At 45.9% G+C, this 25094-nt stretch overlaps 1 protein-coding gene across 3 annotated transcripts in view; it reads right to left on the reverse strand.

Moving 5' to 3' along the window:
* Positions 1-501: 501 nt before the first annotated feature.
* C1QL2 (complement C1q like 2) overlaps positions 502-25094 on the reverse strand; it is a 39277-nt gene continuing 14684 nt past the window's right edge. The window contains exons 1-4 of one of the 3 annotated variants that reach the window (XM_067549919.1): positions 5246-5808; positions 4166-4959; positions 977-1205; positions 502-597 (exon numbers count right to left, since the gene is read on the reverse strand). In XM_067549919.1, coding sequence (XP_067406020.1) covers positions 1026-1205; positions 4166-4840 — 855 coding nt within the window. In that variant the 5' untranslated portion in view covers positions 4841-4959; positions 5246-5808 and the 3' untranslated portion in view covers positions 502-597; positions 977-1025. Of the gene's footprint in view, positions 1206-4165; positions 4960-5245; positions 5809-25094 lie in introns of those variants that run through there. The other 2 variants (XM_067549917.1, XM_067549918.1) reach the window with 2 other exon arrangements.

Genomic DNA, 25094 nt, shown 5'->3' on the forward strand with positions numbered 1-25094 from the left:
GAAGAGCTGTATGCGGCTCGAAAGCTTGTCTCTCTCACCAACAGCAATTGGTCCAATAAAAGATATTGCCTCATCCACCTTGCTTCTCTTTGCATAAACACACAAATCTGCCTTTAATGCTTTCTACATGGTCAATCATAATATAAATATACCCTTCCACACAATCATTGATATAGGGTCTGATCCAAAGCGTACTGAAATCAAGGGGAGCCTTTCCTCTTACTTCAGTGGGCTTTGGATCAGCCCCATAAACCATGTCAAATCTATTATGAGTGACTGCCTCTCCTTCCATTCCCTTTTAAATCGGATGACAGTGTGCATCTTCTCCTTTTAAAACTGCATAAAGGTGAGACTTCCGCCCCACTCCATTAACAGTAATTGAGGCTAGAGTAGGGTCTCCCTTACTATTTTTTAATTCTGCTGCAGGCCGGAAGGGTTAAAGTGTCCACAATTGCCCCCACCACCCCTTTGCAATCTTGGAATATACACACAGCGAGAAACCATTGTCTAAAAACATAATTTAATATGACTTTTTTGTGTTTGTTTTTGTTGGTGGTGGTGGTGGTGGCTAGATCGTTTGGCAGACAGGAACAGAGACTTGACGTTAATTACATCATCATTCACAGGAGTATTGCATTGCATGGAAAAGGAAAGAAAAAAGTTACACTTACAAACAAACAGCATAAGAAGAACCAATGCGTGTTATAATCCCGTTCCACTCTTCAGGTCAATCAATAATGATGATAATCATAAAACAAAATTAATCAAGACTGAGCTGTTCTAACTTAGTGTGAGTGACAGTTTTACCCTGGAATCTTTTATACACTCATGGAAGGCGCTGGTCAGTTTCAAGCAGCTGCTCTCATAGTGTAACAAACACAAGAACAGAGATACAACAAGGGCTGAGGCGGGGCTCGCTTGTTTTGTTTTGTTTCCAACAATAAAATGTACAAATTGATAATGAGGCTAAACTGACCAGCAGAGACAGCAGCAGTGAGGCAGGTACAATGCAATCGGCCAATCTTCTAATCGGGGTATAAGAGAAAGCCAGAGAAAGTGCTGTACTTATTGTTGTTGCCGCCATGTGCTTTGCCTCCATCCAGTTTGACGTACACCTCATCCCCCGAGTCCAGGTGCAGCACCACGCTGTTGCTGGCATAGTCATAGTTCTGATCGGCGTCTTGCGCAATGGCGCTAGCCCGCACCTGCAAACCAGCCAACCGGAAGGAGGGGGGGCTCAGATTCTGCCTCCACTAGCCCCCACATCACACCCCGGCCTTTATATCCTCCACACCTCCCTCTCCCCTCCCCCCCTCAAACTCTTTAAACCCACCTAATGCCTTCCACTCTTCACCCTTTTCTAAGCTCCAACAGCATCCTTAGTTCTTTTTACCTGTTTCCCCTCTAACCTGCCTACTTTCCTGCCTTCTCTTTAACCCACTATCAGCCTCCTTCTCGCCTCTTTAACCCCCAACTACTCTATCCCTCTTCATCTTCCCTTTCCCCCAGGCCCTTCTCCTTGACACATATTCATTTCTTCCTCCTCTTCCACTGCCCGCACACACACTTTCCTTTCACTCACTTCTGCACATTCACACCCAGATCTGAAGCCCCACTCCCCATGGCAGCCACCCAGAGATCTCCCTCGGCACAGCCAGACAAGCCATTCACTAGACAGCGTGCAGCTGAGAAAAGTTTGCTGCACTTCTCAGTTTCATTCCCCCTTGTTCCAGGGAGTAGAGATTCTAAACTGTACAGGAACTGTCCCCCATAAGGCATCGATTTGTGCTGGGAAGCGTGGGGAGGGACGGTCTTGCCCAGACTGACACAGAGAGAAGTTAGGGATAGGAGGCTGTTCTCAGAAGTGGAAAATCACTAGACTTAGGAAAGGAAGGGGGTAATAAAAAGGTTGGGTCTCCTGTACCCCAGACCCTCCCCAGAAGCCAGCGTGGACCACTGCCATCCATCAGGACTGTCCCAGAATCAATGGGGTTCCAGACACAGAGGGAGGGATCCAGGGCAGGGAAGAGAATCACACACACAAGAGGGGACAATCTAGGTACAAAGGGCCAGGAAAGCCACGAGGTAGTGTGATGGGGCACAGGCTCCCCTGTCCTTGCAGTGGTCTGCCAACATGCTGGTGCCACGCACTGAGCAGAGGGTCCCAGGCACACAGGAAGGGACAGAGATCCGGGGCACAGAGAGGCAGAGACAGGATGGCAGTCTCACAGTTTTCCGCCCACAGGGTGATGCTGTCTCCTTAGGGTGGCGTTGTGAGCACAGGGCGGGGACAGGATGTCCTGCAAAGGGGGGGTGGGAGCAGGGTTCTGGGCAAAGGGAGGCTGGCTGCTCTCGAAAAAGTGGCACAGGAAACTCTCAGTATTTATAAAGACCACATGCTTGGGAGGGCATCATGGGCACAAGGAGAAGACATATATCCCAGCAGTAAGGTACCAGGACACGAGGATGTTCCTAAGTGCCACAGGGATCTGGGCTCGGGGGTGAGGGTCCCAGGAACAGGGAGTAAGGTGCTGGTGTCCCAGGCTCAGGGGTGAGGAACCCAGGAACAGGGAGTAAGGTGCTGGTGTCCCAGGCTCAGGGGTGAGGGTCCCAGGAACAGGGGGATGAGGGTGCCAGTGTCTTGGGCACAGGGGGGAGGGACCCAGGCCTGGGGAGGAAGGTCCCAGGTATTGGGAAGGGGGGGTGAAAGTGCCAATGTCCTGGGCCTAGGAGGTGGGGTCCCTGGCACAGAAGATGATGGTGCTGGTGTCCCAGGAACAAGGGGTGTCAGCAGCCCAGACACAAGGCGGGAGGCACCGGGGATGAAGATGCCAATATCTCGGGCATGGGGGGAGATGGGGAGGGTTTGGGCACAGAGGGGGAGGGTCCCTGGCCCAGGGGGTAAGTGTACTGGTGTTCCAGGCATGGCAGGTGAGAGTCTCAGACACAGGTGGCGAGGGTGCTAGTGTCCCAGGCACGGGCAGGGTCAGAGTCCTGGAATAGGGGGCGTGAGGGTGCTGTTGTCATAGGCACAGGGATGAGGGCCCCAGAACCAGGGGAGGGAGGGTGACAGTAGGGTCCCAGTAGAGAGGGTGAAGCTCCTAGGCATGCGGAGTGAAGGACATGGGCACAGGGTGGGAGGTACGGATTCTGGCACAGAGGAGAACCGCAGGGCTGAGGATCCCAAGCACGGGGGGAAGGAGAGGGTTCTGGGCACATGGGATGAGGGAAATGGGGGGTGAGGGTCCCAGCCCCCCCCCCCCACCCTAAGGCAGAGGGTCCCAGGCACAGAGTGTGAGAGGATCCTGGGCATGGGATGGGGGTGGGTCCCAGGCACAGGACTGAGATTCCCAGGTAAGGGGGGTAGGGTGGGGAGAGGTGAGGGCCCCGGGCACAGAGGGCAAAGGTCCCAGGCACATGGGATGCCAGTGTCCTGGGCAGAGAGGGCGCGGGGCGCAAGGGGTGAGGGTCCCAGACATGGGGTGAGGGTCCCAGTAAATGCTCAGGGTCCTGCCTTGGTGGAGGGGGGAGAACTGAGGGTCTGGCAAAGGTTGTAGGTCGTGGGCAGGGTTCCCGGTAGAGGACGGGGGTCCAGGTCTAGGGAGGTGGAAGGGGGGCTGAGAGTCCTGTCCAGGGGTGGAGGAGGGTCCCGGCAAAGGCAGGGTCAGGAGACGGGGGTCCCGGCCCGCGGAGGTGGAAGGGGGGGCTAAAGGTCCCCGTAAAGGCTGAGGGTCCAGGCCCTGGGCGATGGAGGGGGGCTGAGGGTCCCTGGGCGGGGGCTGTGGGTCCGGGGTGATGGAGGGGAGCTGAGGGTCCGGGAGCAATGGCGGGGGGCTGAGGGTCCCTGGGCGGGGGGCTGAGGGTCCGGGGGCGATGGCGGGGGGTTGAGGGTCCCTGGGCGGGGGGCTGAGGGTCCGGGGGCGATGGCGGGGGGCTGAGGGTCCGGGGGCGATGGCGGGGGACTGAGGGTCCCTGGGCGGGGGGCTGAGGGTCCGGGGGCGATGGCGGGGGGCTGAGGGTCCCTGGGCGGGGGGCTGAGGGTCCGGGGGCGATGGCGGGGGATTGAGGGTCCCTGGGCGGGGGGCTGAGGGTCCGGGGGCGATGGCGGGGGGCTGAGGGTCCGGGGGCGGGGGGCTGAGGGTCCCGGCCGCCCCCAGGGACCCACCTGGCCGTTCTTGCAGAGATCCGCCCACATGCTGGTGCCGTCCCCGCCGCGCATGAGGATGTGGTAGGTGAAGAAGTAGATGCCCCGCACCTGGCAGCTGAACTTGCCCGTGGCCGGCTCGTAGTGGTTGCCCAGGTTGGTCACCACGTCGTCGAACTTGAGCACCTCGTAGCCCTCGTGCGGGCTCTTCAGCCCCACGTAGAAGGCGATGCGGGGCCCGCCGAAGGCCGCGCTCAGCGCCCCGCTCACCTCCCCCGCCGCGCCTGCCCCGGGGCCGCCGCCGCCGCCGCCCCCTGCCGCCCCGGGGGCGCCTGCCCCGGCCACCGCCAGCCCCGGCAGCCCCGGCTTGCCCGAGTCTCCCCGCTCCCCCGGCGGCCCTCTGGGACCGGGGGGTCCCGGCTCCCCTGGCGGGCCCCGGGGCCCCGGCTTGCCCGGCCGGCCGGGCTCCCCCTTGGGGCCGGGCAGGAAGGGCGGCGGAGGGTCGGCGCTCAGGTCCTGCAGCGCCTCCACGGCGGCCGTGCCGCTGGGGCCGCCGGCCCGGGCGCTGCCGCTGCCGCTACTGGCGCTGTAGGGGTCGCAGATCATGCGGCAGGTGCCCATCATCTCGTAGTGCGCCGCGCCCTCGGGGGCCGCCTGCAGCAGCAGCGGGACGGCGATGAGCAGGACGAGTCCCATGGCGAGGGCCAGCCCGGCCGCGGCCACCAGCCGCTTCCTCCTCTGCCAGAGCCGGGCAGCGAGCGCGACCAGCTCCGCCTTGCCGGGCGAGGTAATGGTGACTCAGTGGCAAAGCCTCCCTGCGGGGGGACGGCAGAGAAGGAGATCAGCCCCCGGCCTGGGGCGCGGAGCCGGCCAGCCCCCCCACCCCCCGCGCCCCCCCACGTCCCCACCCCACTCCGGGCGCACGGACGGGGGCAGCCCGACGGAGAGGACGGAGCCTCGCCGCTGCACGGCTGCAGCCTCGGCATCCCGCGGAGTGGGGTCACTAAGCGCCCCCCCCCCCCACCCCCGCGCAGCCTCAGCCCGCGGGGAAGCGCGTCCGCTTCGGTCCCAGGACAGCGCCGAGCACCAGCCGTAACTCACGAGCGATCCAGCAGCTCCCAGGACTCAGCCTAACAGGTGGGGGTAACTTTCCCGCCAGCGCTCGGCAGGCAGCCGGCATCGCCGCCAGCCCCCGCCCCGCCCGCAGCGAGTCTGCGGGGCAGGGTTGGCCCCAGTATAAGTTTTACTCCGCAGCTGCCGCGCCCGAGAAGGGAGACGGCCGGAGGCTTTTGGAGACGGTGCCTCCTCCTCCTCCGCCCCCCCCCCCCGCCCCCGGAGCAGCGGGCGGTGCTACACCGCAGCGCGCCGGCTGGCTCCGAAAGTGGATGGGAAGGGAAGCCACCTCGCCCAGGAAGCCTGCCCGCTGGGCGATGCTCACACCTGCCTGCTGAGCCCACAGTGTCCCGGCCCGGGTGACTTGCACGGAGTGTGTGCTACGCTGCGATTTCTCTCCCTCCGGAGACAGAGGCAGCAAGTGTGGAGACTTGGGTTGCTGAGTTCCGAATGAAGACTGAAATCAGCTACACTGTCGAGTGGTTAATTCACTCTCCCCTTAGTCGAAGTCCTGTGTTTGCTTGGCTAGGGACTGGTTCGTTTAATAGATCTTTTCCATCACTAACTACAACTATGATCAGATGTTCAATACCTCTATGCATCCCAGCGACCTCTTTACTTTTCTTTCCTTTGCTGCTATTGATCAGTATTTCAGAGTTTTCTACAAATATTTCCCCCCAGATCTTTCTAGTTTTTTGTTTGCCATTCTCCCCCACATCACAACCCTTCTCACTACCAGAATTAAGTATCTAGAGCTCAATATATTCCGCAGCTAATAAAATATGATACATTTGCTATGACTGCCTACTGAATGCTGGTTCAAATCTCTTAACATGCATAGGAGATAATAACACTATTTCCATTCACAAAATATGAAGGACAGTGGTGCTGATTATTTTCTACTTAACAGAGCTAATAGTAATAACTACTCTTATTCTCCACAGCTACTAGACACCTGATTCTGATCTCACAGATTTTGTCTGCCAGAGAGTTACTCTTTTTTACACCATCGGAGATCAGAAGCAGGCCCAATATGTACATGTGATTTTACCCAGCAGGAAAACAAAAAATTCAAACCTAAAACACTTGATTCTGACCTTATTAACACAGATGTAAATCAGGAGTAAGTCCAGTCAATGGATTTACGGTGATGTGAGACCAGAAGCAAGGGTATCATTATTTACATATGTCCTTTCAGAGATCTAGGATCAGAATCCCAGCTAGTGTGAATCGGTTCTGACTTCAACGGAGCTACGTCAGTTTACACAACCTGAGGATCTTGCCCATCATGTGAATTGATGACATTTTCAAATATATTCCAAAATGGTTTTTTATATTCCAGTTAAACACATAATTATATTCACAGAACAAAAGATACTAAGTAAGGGATGTCACTGCATTCTACTCCACTCACTTTTCAAACTTGAAAAACAAACAGCTTGGTTTTATAAAAAGAGTTGATATAAAGAAGACAATACTAATGGATCCAGCAGGACAATGTTCCCCTCCAGGAGATGAGGCTAAAGACCTGTTTACATTACGGAAATTCACTATAGTAATTACACTGTGTGAACAGCTTTTGATGTGGTGTATGGGCGCAAGTTCACTGAGCTCTATTCAGCAACAATACATTTACATTAGGGGTTTGCCCCAGAGTAATTATACTGATGTAGCTACATCTATATCAATTTCCTTAAGGCCCTAAGAGGTGACAGAAGAGCCCAGTGAAGAATTACATGACCAAGAGCTGATTTTATAGTAAATATGGTATTTCCCAAATTATTATTTCAGCACAGAAAGGCATCAGAAAAGATGTCTAAATTCACCTGGGTCATCCCCCTTTACAAATTGTCATTATTTACTTTTGCTTTTCTGACTGACCAACGGTGTTGTCATGGGAGCTCTTGCATCATTAAAAGTCTATAGGCATTAAGTTATGATGCTATTCACACATCTAATGTGAATCCGTTGGGCACCCATTCCACAACTGGAAGAGAGAGCAAGGAGATCGTTTCATTTTAAAGTAGATTTCCTAAGGGCTACATTTTAGCACATCCCAATTTCTCAGTGCTGAAAAAAAAACTCAGTTTTGCTTTGGTTTCAGCACAAATTAGTAAGAGCAGACTCTTTTCTTTTGTTCAGAAAGAATAGTAAAACTTGTAGGTCTCAGGAAGCAAGTCATTTAAGGCCTGATCCAAAGCTCATTGAAGTCAATAGCCCTTAGGCATCATGTGCAAATGATGGCATGTAGTTATTACAAGTGCCTCCAAAAGGACTCAGAGTCCTTCTATGAGCCTTTTTTGCAATTTAAAGAGAGGGGGAATTAAGGCCTTTCAAACTGGAATGCATATGCTTATGGCCCAGATTCTTGTCTCAATTACACCAGTAGGAATCCTGAAAAAAATCTAGAGTCTTCACTGGAATTATTCTGGATCTACAGTGCTGAATCTGAGATCAGCATCGGGACCCTAACCCTCAGAGTGTCTCCTTATTGGTCCACAACTCAGTATGTAAAGCTTCCCAGGATATAGGTTTAAATCTCTTCCTGAAAATTGTACAGATAATCAAAGATGGCCACAAAATTACAAGAATCAGGTTTATTATCTAGGAACATGCAGCAAAACATTTTAAGAAAGGAAATCACAAAATTCATCTGAGTCTGTTTCCCCTCCTTTGAGTTAATAGTTGTGTCCCAAAATATTTTAACTCCACATACTTGTCTGAAGCCTGGTAAAATCTATTTCTAGTTGCTCCCATTGCTGCCCCAGTAGTTTTTTCCACATATTAACTAAATAAATTCTGCTTAAGTTGCTTTGCTGATCAGCCCTTCCTTCATAAGCTTCAGTTAATTTCTCTTTTGTTCTGGTATTTGTCACTAGTTCAGATACCCTTGTATATATGATTCCTCTGTATTCCTTTCCGAGTTTTATATCCGTCACCAAAATGTCCCTTTAATCTCCTGTTTTCCAAAGACTGCAGCTACACAGTAGCTTTTCTAGCCCTTTCTGAATAATTAAGGTCCTGTATCTGTCCTCTCTATTTGCATTATATCATTTTTATAATAAGGTGACCGGGACTGTAAACAATATTCCAAATGTGGCCTCAATTAGTCCCTTATACAATGCTAGGATAATTTCTATGACAGGGATCAATTATTCCCACAAGTAAACAAGGACAGAACAAGTAGGAACAGGCTTACAGCTGCAGCAGGGAAAAACTAGATGAACTGTTAGCAAAAATTTTATGAAGGACAGTTAAGCAACCAAAGAAAGAGACAAGGCAGGTGGCAGAGAGATGTCAATAGTTAGATTAGAAACCCTTCTGTCAGGGATTTATTATGAAAAATTTCATTAATCTTCTATGATGCAGGGAGATGGGCTAGATGACCAATAGAGGTTCCTTCCAAACCAAATTGTTCTAAGATCAACACAGTATCAGTTTAAAGCCTGATATGTCATCACCAGGGGAGTTAAATCCTGCACTTTATGGGATATGGCCTGGATGATTTAATACATTTTTTGCATGTAACTGCCACTGTGATCCTGCCAGATTCTGCTACTGCTAAATTGAGTAACCCCCTTGCAGCCAATGGGACTACTCATGGAGTCAGATACTACTCATTGTGAGTAAGGAGGTAGAATCTGGTCCAATACATTTACATATGCTGGTGATTTGTTTGCTTTGCTTTCCTTTACTGCAATACATGGATGATTTGGACAACATTTACCCACCAAACCTCCTAGCATGTCACTTGCCCCTAACCCCTATCACAGCCCTCGCTCCTTCTTGCTACTAGAATTAACTATCTGCAATCAATATATTCATCAGCTAGTAAAATGATACATTTAGTCACTATGCTAACGTGGTCAAATTTCTCGCTGAATGCTGATTCAAATATGTTAATGTTCCTTTCACTGAGTATAAAAGAATGGATCTGATTATTTTTGCTTAATAAAGGTATTAGAAACAATTGGGCTATTAAATTAACTACCATCATTCCTGGCAAATCCATTGGACCTATTTCTGATCTCGTTCACACTGGTTTTCTGACACTGCTGGCTTAATAGAGTAATTTCCAATTTACACCACTGTGTAAACCCAATAGATACATGTGGCTTTGCACAGCAGAAAAGGCCTAGGTTTTCATTAAACAGAACAAACGGCTGCCGGATTCACATCTTAGTCTCTGCCGGGCAGACCTGGAGTTACTCCACTGAAATAACGGGTGGTTAAAGTCAGTGTGTGAGATCAAAAATCGGGCTCACTGTTTTTACACATTATGTCTATGACAGAGCTAATTTTAAATGAAAATAATTTCACATATGTTCCAACCATATGATTTATCATTACAATTAGACACATTATTGGATTTACTAAAAAAGTATTAGCTACTGCAACTGCTCTCTACCACATTCATTTGCCATACTTAAAAGACAAAAGACCAGAGCCCCTTAAAGGGATTCCCCACCTCTGTAGTGGGTGTTTGGAGAGTTAAAGGTACAGGAGAGAGCTTTGGCTGGTGCTGAAGTCCTTATGGGGGCAGTGGACATAACCTATAGCTGCCTTTAGGAGCTCCATTGACTTCAATTGGAGAAGACTGGACTTACATGGAGAAGGTATATTAGAAGACAGGCGGAATGATTTATCATCACAAAGACAGTAGCTATTCAGAAAAGTGAAACAAACTCAGCCTACATTCTATTAAACCAATGAGAGCTTTGCCGTTGCTTTTAATCAGAGCAGGATCGGCCCCTTTGAGGTGACTTCCTCAATGTATATAATGTATATCAATGCGTACAAAACCTGATGGGAATAAAGAGAACCGATATTACAAAACTGTTTAAGATCATGCCAAATGAAATAACCAGAGGGCATGAAATACCGCTTAAGAGCAGTCAGGTCCTAAAGGAATGTAGGTAGAATTTCTTTACATAGACATGAGTTGTTAATAATTGATCCAAAATGTTTCACATGAAAAAAGAACCGTTAAGCTACAGACACTGCCCCAGAGTCTCAGCTGTGGGTGAAAAGTGATCAGCATGGCTCAGCTCTCACAGGCACAGCTCAGGGGTTAGGGGAGTGTGTGCAAAAGTGGCTTTAAGTCACTTCTTTGGTCCTCCGATCCTAGGGACGTCCTTGCATTGACCTGATCCTGACATAAATTTACACAGGCTGCCAACGGCTCCAAGCGATTGTGAGGGAGCCCTGGTCATGCTCCTAAACCGGCAATCAGGGAAGTGAAGGAGCTGCTATCAGCTCTCTGCTTTCTGGGGAATTCTCCTGTGCAAAGGGAATCTTCGACGCCCCGCTAAACCAGTTTCAGCGCTTTAGTGCCACTAGAGTGGTACAAAGCTTCCTTAATAGAGGGCAGGATCTGGGCCATGATCCCTGTGGCAACCTCTGGCTTAGAGAAGGTTTGGTGCTCAAATGGTAAATTAAAGCAAGACACAGGATGAAATTCTGCAGTTATTAATCAAGGCAAAACTGCAGAATTTGGGCCACAGTTAGGGTCTCTTTCCCAATTCAAGGCTCCAACATGTGCATTCATGAATCATTGGGTGGGGGGGAACAGCTTAGCCCTATTTTTGACTTGTTCAATTTGTCTATTTAAACTAACCCTTTTCTAATGCGGCTGTTGGACGAGGTCTGCAATGGTTATATGATTGAACAATTGTTTTTCTAATTGGGAGGGGAGAGATTTTGCTACAAAAATGGTAAGAGTTAATGCAACCACATTTATGGAAAACATAACACTGATTTCAAAGGAATGAGTAACCATCTAAAAGTTTGAAACTCACTGTCAGAATAAGACAAAAACCCTAGCTACTAAATTACATAGCACAATAGGTGGTTATGATTTAAAGGAATTTTGAAGTATAGAGATAAAGAAGGATTCACCTATTGCCATCTGAACAAACTAGATATATATTTGGCCACAGTCTGGTTGACATTGTGTATACATGTGTGCTAGAAAACCCATGACAGAAAGTCAGGCTGGTAATTGGCCACCTTTATTATCTAGTCCGTCTGAAATGTCCTGGAGAACCCACTTCTCAGGACCATCAGAGGGTAGTCCTGGGGTGTGGCTTTGGGGTCAAGCCCCACAACCAGTGTATTTATTCACATTCTTTCCCCTGATTTAGCAAAAGTCCTACACGCAATTCCTAGGCAGATTATTTCTGCTCTACATAGGGATACGTTGCTGCAGGGGAATGCTGTGCATGAATGGCTGGTTTAGGTCAGAATTCAAGCATACATAATAACTCTTTTTGTAGTGCATATCTGCTTCCATCTGGGAATCCTCTACACCTGTGTTCATGTGCCAACCAGAATTTGCCCCCTTGAGTTTTAAAGTTTGGGGGTTTTTTTCAAAATCAAATCTACGGGTGTGACAGATGGCTGTATCTGAACATCTGATGTACTATTTTCTGTTACACCGCTGAACTTTACCTAACTTTTGTGTGAATAAATGTTATCCTTATTATCATTAACCATACAGCACCATAGTAATGTGCATAGTACTTGACAAATAAAAGACATGGCCCTATCCCAAAGAGACTGTGCTCTGGAAAAAAACAGTTCACCATTGTGTGGGGTGTTGAGAAACCTATCTATACATAACCTCTGATAGATGTTTATAGGCTGTCTGTCTTATTGAAACAGAAGCAGTTAAGACCTCTTTATTAGAACCTTGCAACCCAACAGAACCCGAGGCGATCCAACTACAGATTTCCGGTTTGGGTCGGTTATGAAAACAACTCAACTCGCTCAGGTCGGTTTCTAAAATTAGGCTCAAGCAGATCGGGGGCAGTCATTGGGCCCTGGGGGTGATGGCAGGGCTGGGGCAGCAGCAAACAGACCCTTGTTTGCATGGGCTGGGGGCAGCAGTGCCACCAAGTGAGGAAACGCTGTGCTCACACCAGCTATTTCCCACCTTGAGACACACACATGACGGGGCCAGATGGGACTCTGCTCCAGGCCCAGACCTCATCTTGGCCTCTGAGTAGGGAGTTCTTCAGGGTGCTATGCAAAAGGTGCCCTCACTGCAGGACTTCAGGAGATCCAAGAAGAAGATGATTGGGAGGCTCCGCATGTGGGTACTGACCCCAGGGAGGGGCTCGGGGCTCCCACCCACCCTCTGCCCATACCCAGAGTCCTGCAGCAGGGTTGAGTGGGAGAAGACGGAGGGCTGCCCTCCAACAATGGATCTGTCCTGATATCTGACTGCCCCAGCTGGGCACTGGTGTTCCGGGGGGCTGTGGCCCTGCTGGGATGGCTGCAGGATGGGGAGGAGGTGCAGGCAGTTTTGTGAATGGCAGAAGCACAGAGGTCTGTTTGCAAGACCCCATGCTACTCTGCAGGCCCTGGATCCTGCCACTCATGGTAACCCAACAAGACCCGAGTACAAGTGTTAGGGTCAAGCAGGAGGTGAAAATGACTCCACACTTGAGCTCAGATTGTGGTCAGGGCAGCTGTGGGCTAGGTGGACTCAGGTCGGGCTTTAAAATTTGGGCAGAGGAGACCTCTGCTCTATATGCAAGCTTCACTGAAAGGCTGTCAGAACAAATGCCCATACTGGTAAAAATAACTTCAAATCACTATTAGTAAAGGAGGAGTAAGTGCATGATAACATTCTCCTGGGCCACATGTACATGTCCCTGGGCCCCGTTTCATGTCCCTGGGCCCCTGGGCATCACCTAACAGTGCCACAGAGACACCGCTTCCTTTAAGAGGGACCCAGTCGAGACAGAGAAAGGAGATGCAGAGTCAGGTGACAGAGCCAGGAGGGGCCTCTCTGAACCAGCCAGGTGGAAGATACCTGTAGGGAGCAGGGGCAGAAGCCTCAGCTTGGAAAAGTGTTCAGGAAAGGTCCGGCAGGAGTCCTGGTTTTGAGTGGGCTGGAAAGGACCGCGAAAGCCTGTTTGGAAGAAACAGATCACCTGGGAGCAGAGGGCTGGAAGATTTGTGTGGAGTTGAGTTGAACTGTTCATTTTTTTGTGAACAGCCCCATCAAAGGGGAACCGTAATGGCAACATGTGGAATATTGTATTTTATGGTACTGACAAAGGGGAAGCTGAGGCACAGCTATACTGGCACAGAGTCAAGTTAAGCCAATCCTATCCCAGGCACATTGAACATAGTGACCAGGAGGTCCAGATGATCTTCACTCCCCACTCTTTGCCTAGATACCCAGGGAATTAGCTAACGAACGCATTGATCCAGTGAAAAGCTAAAAAAGGACACAATTGGCATGGTAGTTTCCTCTTGTTACAGGCATGTAATACTAGTCGAGAGACAAACATACCTCTAAACAGTCACAGATCACAGGAGAGTGAGCTGCTTATTCAATCTGCCCAAAAGTCAATAGATGACCTTTTAATCCCCTCAGTTTGCACCTCATCACATGATGTGCCTCTGGTTGATTGATCCATAAATTAATAATAAATTATTTAAAAATACTGAATTAACACACTGTTAATCTTCCAAAAATAGATAGCCAGACACGAGAAGCTAAACAATATAAAACTAAATTAAAAGAATGACAAAGAACTTCACTTAGGAACTCCCTAATCCCTCTCTCATATTCCTCCCCATCCCTTCCCATTCCTTGTCACTGCATCTTGTTTAAAATGCAGCATATAAACTCTTCAGGGCATGGAACCATATTTGATTTTTTGTTTTTGGTTTTTGTTTGTTTGTTGTCTCTTCTGTACAGCACCTAACCCACTTTTGGAAGCTGTATAAATAATAGCATAAAAATTACAATTTAGGCCCCAATGCTGCAATGAGCATCTCATGGGCAGATCCCGGCACCTACATTTAGCCCTAGTGACGTCAGTTATAGGAGCATGTCTATGAGGTGGTACAAAGGGGTATAACTAAGGAATGAAGGAAAATTTAAGCTAAATAATAACAGGGAAAATTTCCTAACAGTGAGATTTATTAGACTGTGGAATGGATTATCAAGGGAAACAGTGGAAGCCCCATTGCTTGGGAGATTTAAACTATGCTGAGCAAAGCACTAGTGAGTGTACCGCAGGGATCAATCCCACACTGGCATGAAGATAGATGAGAAAACCTAACAAGTCTTTTCTATTTCTTTCTTTTAGGATTCTTATAAGAGAGATTGATGCTGACAGCATCTAGGTGGTGTATCTAGGACTCAGCCTTTACATCATCACTGCTAACAGTTTAAAGTTAGTGAGCAGCAGAGTCAGGGGATGAAAAAGTGAAAGGAAGATGAGAGGCAGGTCGCAGAGTTCCACTCCAGCAATCCCTTTCCAGATGCGCAGAGCCAGTTGCAGAGCACAGGAATCCCTGTTCAAGACAATATAAGGAATGGCTGGTCACTTCACTCTGTGTGCAGCAGAGTAGCAATGTACCATCCATGATTTAAATACTATTCCGTTATGGCAGCATTTTGAACATTTGGAAGTAATTACTGATGTAAGACGTAGCCCACATGAGTAAACCTTCAAAGGCTGCCTAGCAGAGCAGAGAACGACCACTGAGTGCTGCTCATCTCTATGAATACATTCAGTGTGGAGCTGTGGTTGAAGAAATAACTAGTAATACAGGTGGGGTTTGCAAATTAGGGTAAAACACCCAAACAATGTGGTTTCATCCTGTTACTCAAGTATAAGATTGACCCAAGGTTCATTGAAAACAATGGAAGTCTTTCTATTGACTTCCATGCACTTTGGATCAGGCCACATCTGTGTAATTTGTAGCAATCCTGTAGATGAGTGCAGGAGATGAAACATGTCAAACCCTGAGATGTACACACCAAACCATGGATTTCTGAAAAGGTGGCTGGGTAGGAATAGAGTTTGGCCTTGAAATCTGCAAACAGATAATTCTGAAATGATCTGGAGACCAAAATGAATTGAGAATTTGGGCTTGATTCATCATGGCTTTGTTTCGGTTTTACACCAGTGTGTTTTCATTGAAATCAATGGAGTGGCAGTAGTGTAAATCTGGAGCAGAAGTGGTAAACTAGACCATCCTATTAAAAGAATGGTTAAAAATTGCAACATTATATATATATATATATATATACTTTAAAATAAAACCAATGTGCCCCCCTCCTTACTCCTTATTAAACATACCGTAAGGGTGAGATTCACCCCTATGCAGAGGTCTATGCTCTATGTAAGTCTTCAAAACAGGACGTAAGTGGTGAACACATCTTCTGCTGTCTTTGCAGAGGTGAATTTTACCTAAATTAATAATTCTCCTACGTGCCTCATGTTCCTGGTAAATATACAGCTATATCATCTGTAGCCAGCATTCAGGACTAAAACCTCCAATATTGCACAGATAAGCTCAAATATTTCTTTCCTCCACACCTAGGTAAAAGCTAACATCCTCATTTTTGGTTCCTGTCTCTGTCCCACTGTTTACAATAACAATGTGTATTTAAAAGGGGGATTCTCCCCCCTCCACCAAAAGATATTTGATCCAAGGGGAGATGTCCAAAAATCTCACTAGATTGTTGACTCTTACCACATAAATGGGTATAGCCCTTTTTTTTCCAGGTTAACTGTCATCTATCAAAACTTTCCGAGTATAATATTAAATCCCCCACATCCAATTCATATTGGACAGAAAAGACATTGTCACAGAACCTTGACCACATTCTTCCATTATTATGATGATCTTTATTCTTTTCTTGAATTAATATAGTACTGAGATTGTAGCCTCATTGTGCTAGTCACTGTACATGGTAAAGAGCCAGACCCTGCCCCAAAGAGCTTAAATACAAATAGACAAGACAGACGAAGAATTGGAGTGGACGTGCTATTATCTCTATTATACAGATAGGTTCTGAGGCAGAGAGAGAGAGATTAAATGCCTTGCCAACTTAACATAGGAAGTCTATAGCACAGCTGGGAATTCATCCGAGATCTCTTGAATCATTCGTGCTATTATATATTTATTTTTGTATTCTGGTAGTACCTCAGAGCCTCAGTTTTAGACCAGGCCCATTGCACTAAGTGCTGTACAAACACATTAAAAAAGATGGTCCCTGCACCAAAGAACTAACAGTCTAAATAGCCCAATTTTTTCCCTCTAATCTAATGAAATACAAATTCTGACTGGACTAGACTCAATACCAGCCACCTACAAAAGGCAAAGTACTCACTGTAAAAAGCTTTTGCATTACAAAACTTGGATGACACCTCCTTTCAGACAATTAGGAGACAATTCTATGTGTCATATCACAAGCACCTTTCAGAGTTATATGTAATTCCTGATTTTTCCCCACATTAAGCCTTGCTGAAGGCAAGGAGATATCAAATCTCTGTATAATCTTTATTGCCGGCTCACTAACTGTCTGTTCCTCCTAGGATGCAAGTCATCTAGCTCCCACATTTCCAAGCCTGACTGTGTCCTGTATGAGTGACACGTCTCGTGGTGACATAAACACTGCAGGGGCTGCTGGGAACAACCCGAATGCCGAGAACTCTGTCCAAAAGAGAAAAAAAATGGCAAGAATATAGTTATGTGAAGTGAATGAGAAAGGAGTATCAAATATGAGACTGCAAGGCACAGCAATTGAGAACTTGGAAGCTTGCGCTGTCCCTTTTGTAGACCAATTTCAAAAGGTGCTAAATCATGGCAGCAGCAGTGATGAGTTATGAAACTCGATCATATTTTACATAGTTTCGATCTTCACAGACACGAGGAAGAATGTCTTTAGATTGTAAACATTTCTGGCCAGGGGCCATTTCTCTTACTATGGGCTTGTCTACGCAGTGCCAGCAAAGCACCCTAGAGGGGTGTATTTTGTAAAGTGCTCTATTGTGCTGTGCTCTAACTGCCCCATGGGAGACTCTGCTGGCGTGATCTAAAAGGTACTTAGTGCATGTTAAAGGAAGTGGATTGCTAGGAAGTACTGTACTTGAAAGGAAGGGTTGCAAACTCCCACCTACAGATTCAGCCTCTGAAGCTTCACCCTGAGAAGAGGGGGACCTTTTGTCTGCTGTTACATGAGGACAGTTCAAAGACAAATTATATAATGGGGTAGCTGACATTCATTGGGGTGCTTGTTCTGAGCAAAAGCTGCAATGTATTTGTGAACACAGAAAAACCTGGGGTGGGGTGTCCAGAGCCCTTGCTGGAGCTGGGGTGGTCTCTGGTAAAGCTGTTAGCATGGGTTAGGGTCTTTTTTTGTTTCAATATGTTTCCTCTAATGTTTTTACCTTAAGAATAAATGTGCTTGCTTAGAAAGAGTTATGTGGTAGCTTAACATGCTGGGTTCTTGGTTCAGTCCTGATTCGAGTCAGGAAGTGGAAATGTGTATCTATGATTTACCAGAGAACAAGAGATTACTCATTTTAAATATACTGCACATATGGCATGAAAGTGGTAATGAAATTTCTGGTGTAAAAAAAATTGTCTTCATACAAAGTGTGTAATTACTTAGGAGGATTTACTCAACAGACATACAAAATCCAGTGGAAACAGTCTAACCTTTCTGAGATTTATTAAACTTTATTTTTATTTATGGAAATGTCTTAACTCATGTCGAGCAAATGCCAGAAAAATACTATAGATACTGTCTGAACCTAATTTCCATGATATTTACAGACTCATGCATCCTCTCTTCTCATATACATTGGTGTTAATCAGGAGTAATTCCATTGAATTCAAAGGGGTTACACCAGCATTAGAGAAGGGAGAACCAAAGACCAGATCCAAAGTCTACTGAAGTCAATACAAGTCTTTTCATTGACTTCAGTGGGGTTTGGGTCAGGTCCCAGCTCTGGTAAACTGCACTTCCTACAATTTACCTGAAAATGATGACGATAATGGTTTACAAGTTTGAAGAAAAAACAAACATGTTTTTATGCAATAGTATAGATAGGCAAAAATGACCTTGCTATGCAACTAGACTATACTTAATTCATATCACATCAAAAAAAAACAAATAAACCCCAACCTACATTAAAAGAATATTAAGGTTGCAAAAACAAGCACTCAGAAATGCCAGAATTAAGGTTCGCTGTACAAATTTAATTAGTGCCCCTCCCATGTGCATGCTTTACGACACAATTTTTAATTACATGGTCACGTGCTATTTTTGCACAGGAGCTACGCTCATCTTTTGGGTAGCTATGCAATATTTGTTTTTTCCCCATCATTCAGTGGCTGGCTCCATGCCGTATGTACTGTGCAACATCCAAACCCTTCACTGATTACAGAATTATTAATTTTCTCATGGACACAGTCAACCTGTGGAACTCATTGCCAGGGGATGTTGTGAAGGCAAAAACTATAATTGGATTCCAAAAAGGAAATAAATAAGTTCACAGAGGATAGATCCAACAGTGCCTATTAGCCAAAGTTGTCAGGGATGCAACCCCATGCTCTGAGAGTCCCTAAGCCTCTGACTTCCAGATGCTGGGACTGGACACTTGATGAGAGCCATGTTCTGTTCATTCCCTCTAAAGCAACTGGCATTGACCACTGTCAGAAGACAGGATACTGGGCTGGATGGACCATTGGTCTGACCTAGTATGGCCATTCTTATGTCACATTCAGCGTTGCCCTCATCACAGCATCTTAGTTCTTTACAAATGTTAGTGAATTTATCTTCACAGTATCCCTGTCAGGTGGTGGTATTATCCCCATTTCTCATGTGGGGAACCCAGGCCTAATTTTTCAGAGTCCATAACATATTATACCACTTTATATGTTCAGAGCAGAGCTCCCAGTGAGCTCAGTTTCATTTGTGAGTGCTCAGCCCTTCTGCAGATCAGACCCCAGGTTTCCCAAGTTAGGTCCCCAGAAAACGAGGAACACACCTCTGAAAATTTTGGTTTATGTGAGTTGTCCGGCATCACACAGGAGCTCTGTGGCAGATCCAGGGGTAGACTCCAGTTATCTATAGTGGCATTCGACTGCCTTAACCACAAGACCCTCTTTTCTCTTCCCTGCTTCTCCCACAAGGCACCTTTCAGCTTCCTGTACACAACAGCACAATCGGCCCCGTCCACTAAATGAGGCAGGGGTTCACTGGAAACAAATAGCATGTGATTGTGTAATTGAAGGTGTTATCAGAACGCATATGTACAAGGGGGCCAAATTAAGACTGTACTGGCATATTCTAACCTTTGAAGGCAGGACTTAGCAGTTTTAACCCTCTTCTGATGTAGTTTTTGTGGGTGTAATTTCCTAAGCTTAAAACAAAAAAGTGGAAAAAGATAAGTTGAATCATACTGACTCCAAATGGCTCATCCGCAGGGCTGGGATCTATAGCTCCACAGCACAGCACAGCACAGCCCAGCCCTCTACCTCTTGGGCTACCAGAGCAACTGGTAGCAACAGGAGAACCTGTCAATGTGATTCACAGCTATTTGCTAGACAGCAAAGAAATGTTCAGGCTCGGGACTAATGGGTTCAATTCCAGGTTTGTAAGGGAGGATGCTCCTGGCTCCTATCATCCCCCACAACCTCAAATCCCATTTCTTCTCCCCTCCTTTTTCCTCTCTCCCTCTCTTCTGTCTCCCTCTGCTCCTGACTCTTTCTCTTCCCAATTCCTGCTCCTATAACCCCCTCCTCATATCTCTTCCCCTCCCCTCCCCTCCCCTCCCCAGCCCACCATTCCTCATCCTCTGCATTCGAGTCAGGCTGTTCCTCTTTCTCCTTCATGATACCTGGGCACCTGAAACGGGGCACTGAGAGCAAAGAGGAGACGGTCACTCTCCTCTCAGCCCCAGTGGCAGCCAGCAAGAGCAATCGCAGAGAGAGTCGTACTCAGGCCCCTGTATCTCTGGGTTGGAGCATGCTCAGTGCTCTGTGAGAATGACATGTGCACAGTCCAGTCACATGCAGAGTCTGGGAGAGACTGGATCATGGTCAGCGCAGGTGGACTCTTTGGAGAATTTAGCTGCAAAGCTTTAAGAAATCTCGACTGGGCAACTGTGAACTGAGATCTTTCAGAGGCTTCTAACTTGGGCAAATTTGGGCAAGTTTTTACAGGAACAGCAAAAGGCACATCCCTGACATCCGGGTAACTCTCCTATTCACCATATTTCACATACATGCTCCACAGCATGAAGGTGCTACAGCTTCCCTACAAAACGGATGTAAGATTTGGGTTTTTTAACATGCGCAAAAACAATTTATTTTTCCCTAAGCTGATTCTTGGAAATCACCGAACTATTTTATCTGAAACTTCTCTCCCAAAAAAATCAGCCTTAGGCAGACTCCCAGTATGGAAAATGCTGGCAAAGCAAATGTTTCGCAAAGTTATGATCAACTGAAAACAGGGTCTTATAATGGAAAGTATTGAGAAACCTTAATTGTAGGAATTACTACCTCCACCGCCTATAATCATAGATGGAGTAGTTCCTGTATCATTCAGTATCATTTGGAAATATGGAAATGATACTCAGTTTGTATTCAAACATCACCCCAGCAAAACTCCCATTCAAATCAAGAAATCAGTACTAGGTGAAGTCAATGAGTTTTGGCTGAAGAAGGACTTTAGAATTTGTCATATTTATTTTATACTTTGTCATAATGGAATTATTCCTAGTTATTTTTAATGATGCCCTGCAAATTTTTCTTTACATCTATGATAACATTTCAGCAACCTCTATCTATTTAAATACAGACATTCATCTTTTGTTGTAGTATCAAGCTATGCCACATATTTCTTTTTGTCTGTGCTAGGATACATGACTAGCTGGAGTAAAAGTAACAAAAAAAAAACTGGCAAGCTTCATTCTTTGAACAAGGATTTTATGTGTGTTTTCTAAACAATGTTTGATGTGATGCATATGTATATCTGTCTTTGGAAGTGTCATTTAGTGGAAGTTGTCTAGAATATGCGCACCCAAACAAGAGGCACTAGAGGCAGATTCACTACAAACACAGCTAGACAGATGTGCAGGCTTTTTAAAAGCTCATACGAAAGGACTTCTGCAAAAATCTGCGTCTGCCTACGTCCCAGTTATAAAAACGGAAGAGGAGAAGATGGTGAGAAACGCAATCTGCAATCCGTCAGCATTATTGAGGAGTTTTAATTGTTTGCGCATCACAGCAGCTGGCTGTCGCACAGCACAGCACAGAGACGGTATGTTTTTGTTACTGCAGAAGCCAAGTCAATGAGCTTCACGGAGCCTGGGTGAAATCCATTTTGAATCCCTGTCCACATTAAAAGAGAAACACATGTACCAAATATAGAAAGGATATACCAAGCTTTCCTTGAGAAACAATCTGCGGGTTTACTTACTAAACACTGTAAAAACTAAGGGTCCAGCCCTGTGCCTATTGAATTTTCCCATTGATTTCAATGGGAGCAGGATTAGACCCTTACATGGGATTCAATCCTGTAGTCCTAACCCAGTTGGGACTGCCATTGACTTCAATGGGCGTTTTGTCTGCATTGTGACTGCATGATCAGGCCCATCGAGGACATCTTGGCCAGTTTCTAGTCTCATTAGCATTAATTATTATTATTAACTATTTGTAAAGTTCTTTAAGCTCAGACAGCACTTTACAAAACAAGCAAGAAGCCAAAGAAGCTATATTACAGTGTATATACTTGAAATCTAGTACTGGTTGCACATAATAAGCAATGCTGGGATTTGATAAGGATATGCTACTAAATGATGCTCTGACCAAGATAGTTTTCTTCACTTTAGATTTCTCCACTGACGCTTCCTTGTAACAACCCCACTCCTGGCCCCGCGCCCCTGGCTTCTAGCCACAGTCCAGGCCCTGGCCCCATTCCTGGCCTCAGGCTCCAGGGCCGCAGTTCAGGTCACGGCTCCCAGTCCCGATCGTGGCCCTGCTCCTGGGCCTGGCTCCTGACTGCAGCTCCCAGGGGGAGGCACGGACCAGGTAAAGGGGGGCACGACCCAAAAAATTTGGGAACCACTGCCCTACATACATCTCTTCTCTCATTCACCCCTGTGACACGGAACCAGCGAGGGTTAAACAACCAGCAGGCTAAGTGATCTAAATTCAACCATTAGGGACACATTAGAAAAGTATTGAAATGGTAATCAGGGCCATTCCTTGAAGATAGTTATCAAAGCCTTGTTAAATGGATGGGAGTTCTGTATTGTTAGAGTATTAGAGGTAAATACAATTGTATTTGTCTGGGTTTACCTATAGCTCGTTAGATGTTAACAATGTAACCAGATTAGCTTGTGGATGCTAAATTTCCTTTCAGGTCTTAATTATATTATATTATGCATGTGGATGTTAACCTGAAGATCAAAGACGTAAGATATTGCAGGAAATAATATTGCTTATATTGTCTTCAGCTTAAATTGTCTGTGCCGTAATGGAAGCCTTGATAGTTTGAATGGATACTTGCCTTACGTTAATTAATACTGCTAGTTTACCTGTGTATACATAGAAAATAGAAGTTTAGCATCAAAGCAACAATATATGCTGCCTATTCTTCATCTGGGAAGGCCTCTGCTGTGATGTCTGCTGTCAAGAGTCTATTAGCCCAATAGAGAACTACAAAGGAAGCTTTTGGCCTGATTCTTACCATCTCAGATCTGCTTGAACTTTGTCAGGGGAAGTTTAAATCGCAAGACTGAGGTCTCCAGGTTCACTTGGCTTACCCTGCTATTTCTCATGGAATCTTGTGAACAAATTCTGCACATGGACTGCCTATTGGACTATAACCTATTGAACTGAATCTGGAAGGACTTTTGCAGATCAGCACCTCACCATCTCTACTATGAAGCTGACCTAAGAACTTTACTCATAGCTGTATGTATTTTTAACCACAATAACTCTTTTCTTTTTTAATAAATCTGAGATTAGTTAATGAGCGTGTACTTGGGTAAGATCTGAAATATTCATTGACCTGGTGGGTAATGTGTCTGATCTCTTGGGATTGGTAGAACTTTATATATAGTGAATAAGATTTTAAGTAATCCTCACCCTATTAGACTTGGCTGTCCTGAACTGATTTACCTGACTAGGAGTTTGCCTAAATTAAAATTGAGGGCTTTTGTACGACCCTTTGCTCACATTGTTGATGCCACTCATCCCAGTCGTTCCAGTGAGACGATGTAGGAAGTAGGCATAGGTGCTGGAACTAGGGGAACTCCTGCACCTCCTGGCTTGAAGTGGTTTCCATCGTATACTGGGCTTACCGTTTGGTTCAATAGCTGCTGTCAGCACCCTCACTATAAAAATGGTTCCAGCACCACTGAGAGTAGGTGCTTAACGGTTGCACAACTGGGCCCTGCATAATGATCTCACCTATCATTTACAACCATAAGATTCTCCCTGGGCTGTATTCTTGGACCTAGGCTTTATGTTTGCTTGTCTGCTTTTATTTAGACTGTTAATCACTGTAGGGCAGGGAACACGTCTTGCCTATGTTCTCTTTTGCACTGGGTAAATGTAAATGTTTTACAATAATAATGGGCCAAATCCTGAAGACCTCACTCAGTTCTTATTCAATCCTGAGTTTGCCAGCTTGTCTGAGTGACAACAAAAAGTAAAGTAAACAAGTAAAAAACAAGGGAGGATCCAGGATTTGTCCAGGTAGTTATAATCATATTGGAGGGCATATATCAATAACAGCTGAGTGGCGCAATATGAATGATAAAGTGTAATACATCACTACAATGAAAAGAACAACATTTTACAGTTTTTAAATGATGCCTTTGGCCACAGCCAGATTATTCAGAAAGGCTTCTACTCATCTACATGTTTTGCCCTGTATCTTCTTATAACATTCAAATGCTCTGCTGTTCGGCTTTCTTTTCACCAAGGCCCTGTCTACTGGATTTCCTTACGATCACACTGTTTTGGTTTGCTGTCAAACTCCTGCCTGAGATTTCTTATGCACCAGCTGATCACATCCTGCAGACACACTGTGTCTGCCAGTTGTTGCAAACACATGTTTATTTCTGAAGTGATAGTGACCCCTTTCTTCGGGCTAATGGGCTTCTTAAATACTGCTGCTTCTCTAGCAAGAGAAAAGAATAGAAGGAAACAAACTACACGAGACCACACTCTCAACAAAAGAGAAAAGCTACTCTGCTGGACCAGAATCTCAGTAATATGTTCTGCCATACATATTGCTCGTGGATTTAAAGCTGAAGAGGATACTAAGGGTGAAATTCACCCCTGTGCAAAGGGCAGACAAATAGACTATGCATTATTAAATATCTCAATATAGGGCTTAAATGGGACTTGTGTGATGCACAACTTTGTTTTAGCTCACTGCACAGAATGAATTTCATCTGACAGCTCAAAAAGTGAGGAACAGCTTCATTTTTTCATATTTGTGAGAGAGGAAAAAACAGAAAAAACTGAAGTTCAATAATGGTTATTTCCAAAGCAGTATTTGTAAATAGTGATCTACTTTAAAAAAAAAAAACTCCTCATCTCTTTAAATATCCATTTCATTATGTAAATCTCTTTACGGCTAGAAAAAAAAAAGAGAAGAAGAAAATGAATAATTACACCACAATGTCAAGAACCTTCAGCATTTTTTCCCCATTAACTTTAGAATAGCACCATATTTGGATAGCCAAATATTGCATTAGCAATTCAAGCAATAAGACTTTAATGAAGAGAGGAAAGATGGTTGCATGGAGAAGGTTCAGAGAAGAGCGACAAGAATGATTAAAGGATTCTAAAACATGCCTTACTGTGAAAGACTCAAGACCCTCAATCTGTTTAGTTTATCAAAAGAAGGGTATGGGGTGACTTGATTACAGTCGATATGTAGGGAACAGAAATTTGATAACAGAGAGTTCTTTCTAGCAGACAAAGGTATTACAAGATCCAATGGCTGGAAGTTGCCCTAGACAAATTCAGACTAGAAATAAGTTGCATATTT

This window comes from Emydura macquarii, unplaced genomic scaffold, assembly GCF_026122565.2.
Source record: "Emydura macquarii macquarii isolate MOO-44397 ecotype Brisbane River unplaced genomic scaffold, CSIRO-AGI_Emac_v2 contig_1253, whole genome shotgun sequence".
Classification (NCBI taxonomy): domain Eukaryota; kingdom Metazoa; phylum Chordata; order Testudines; family Chelidae; genus Emydura; species Emydura macquarii.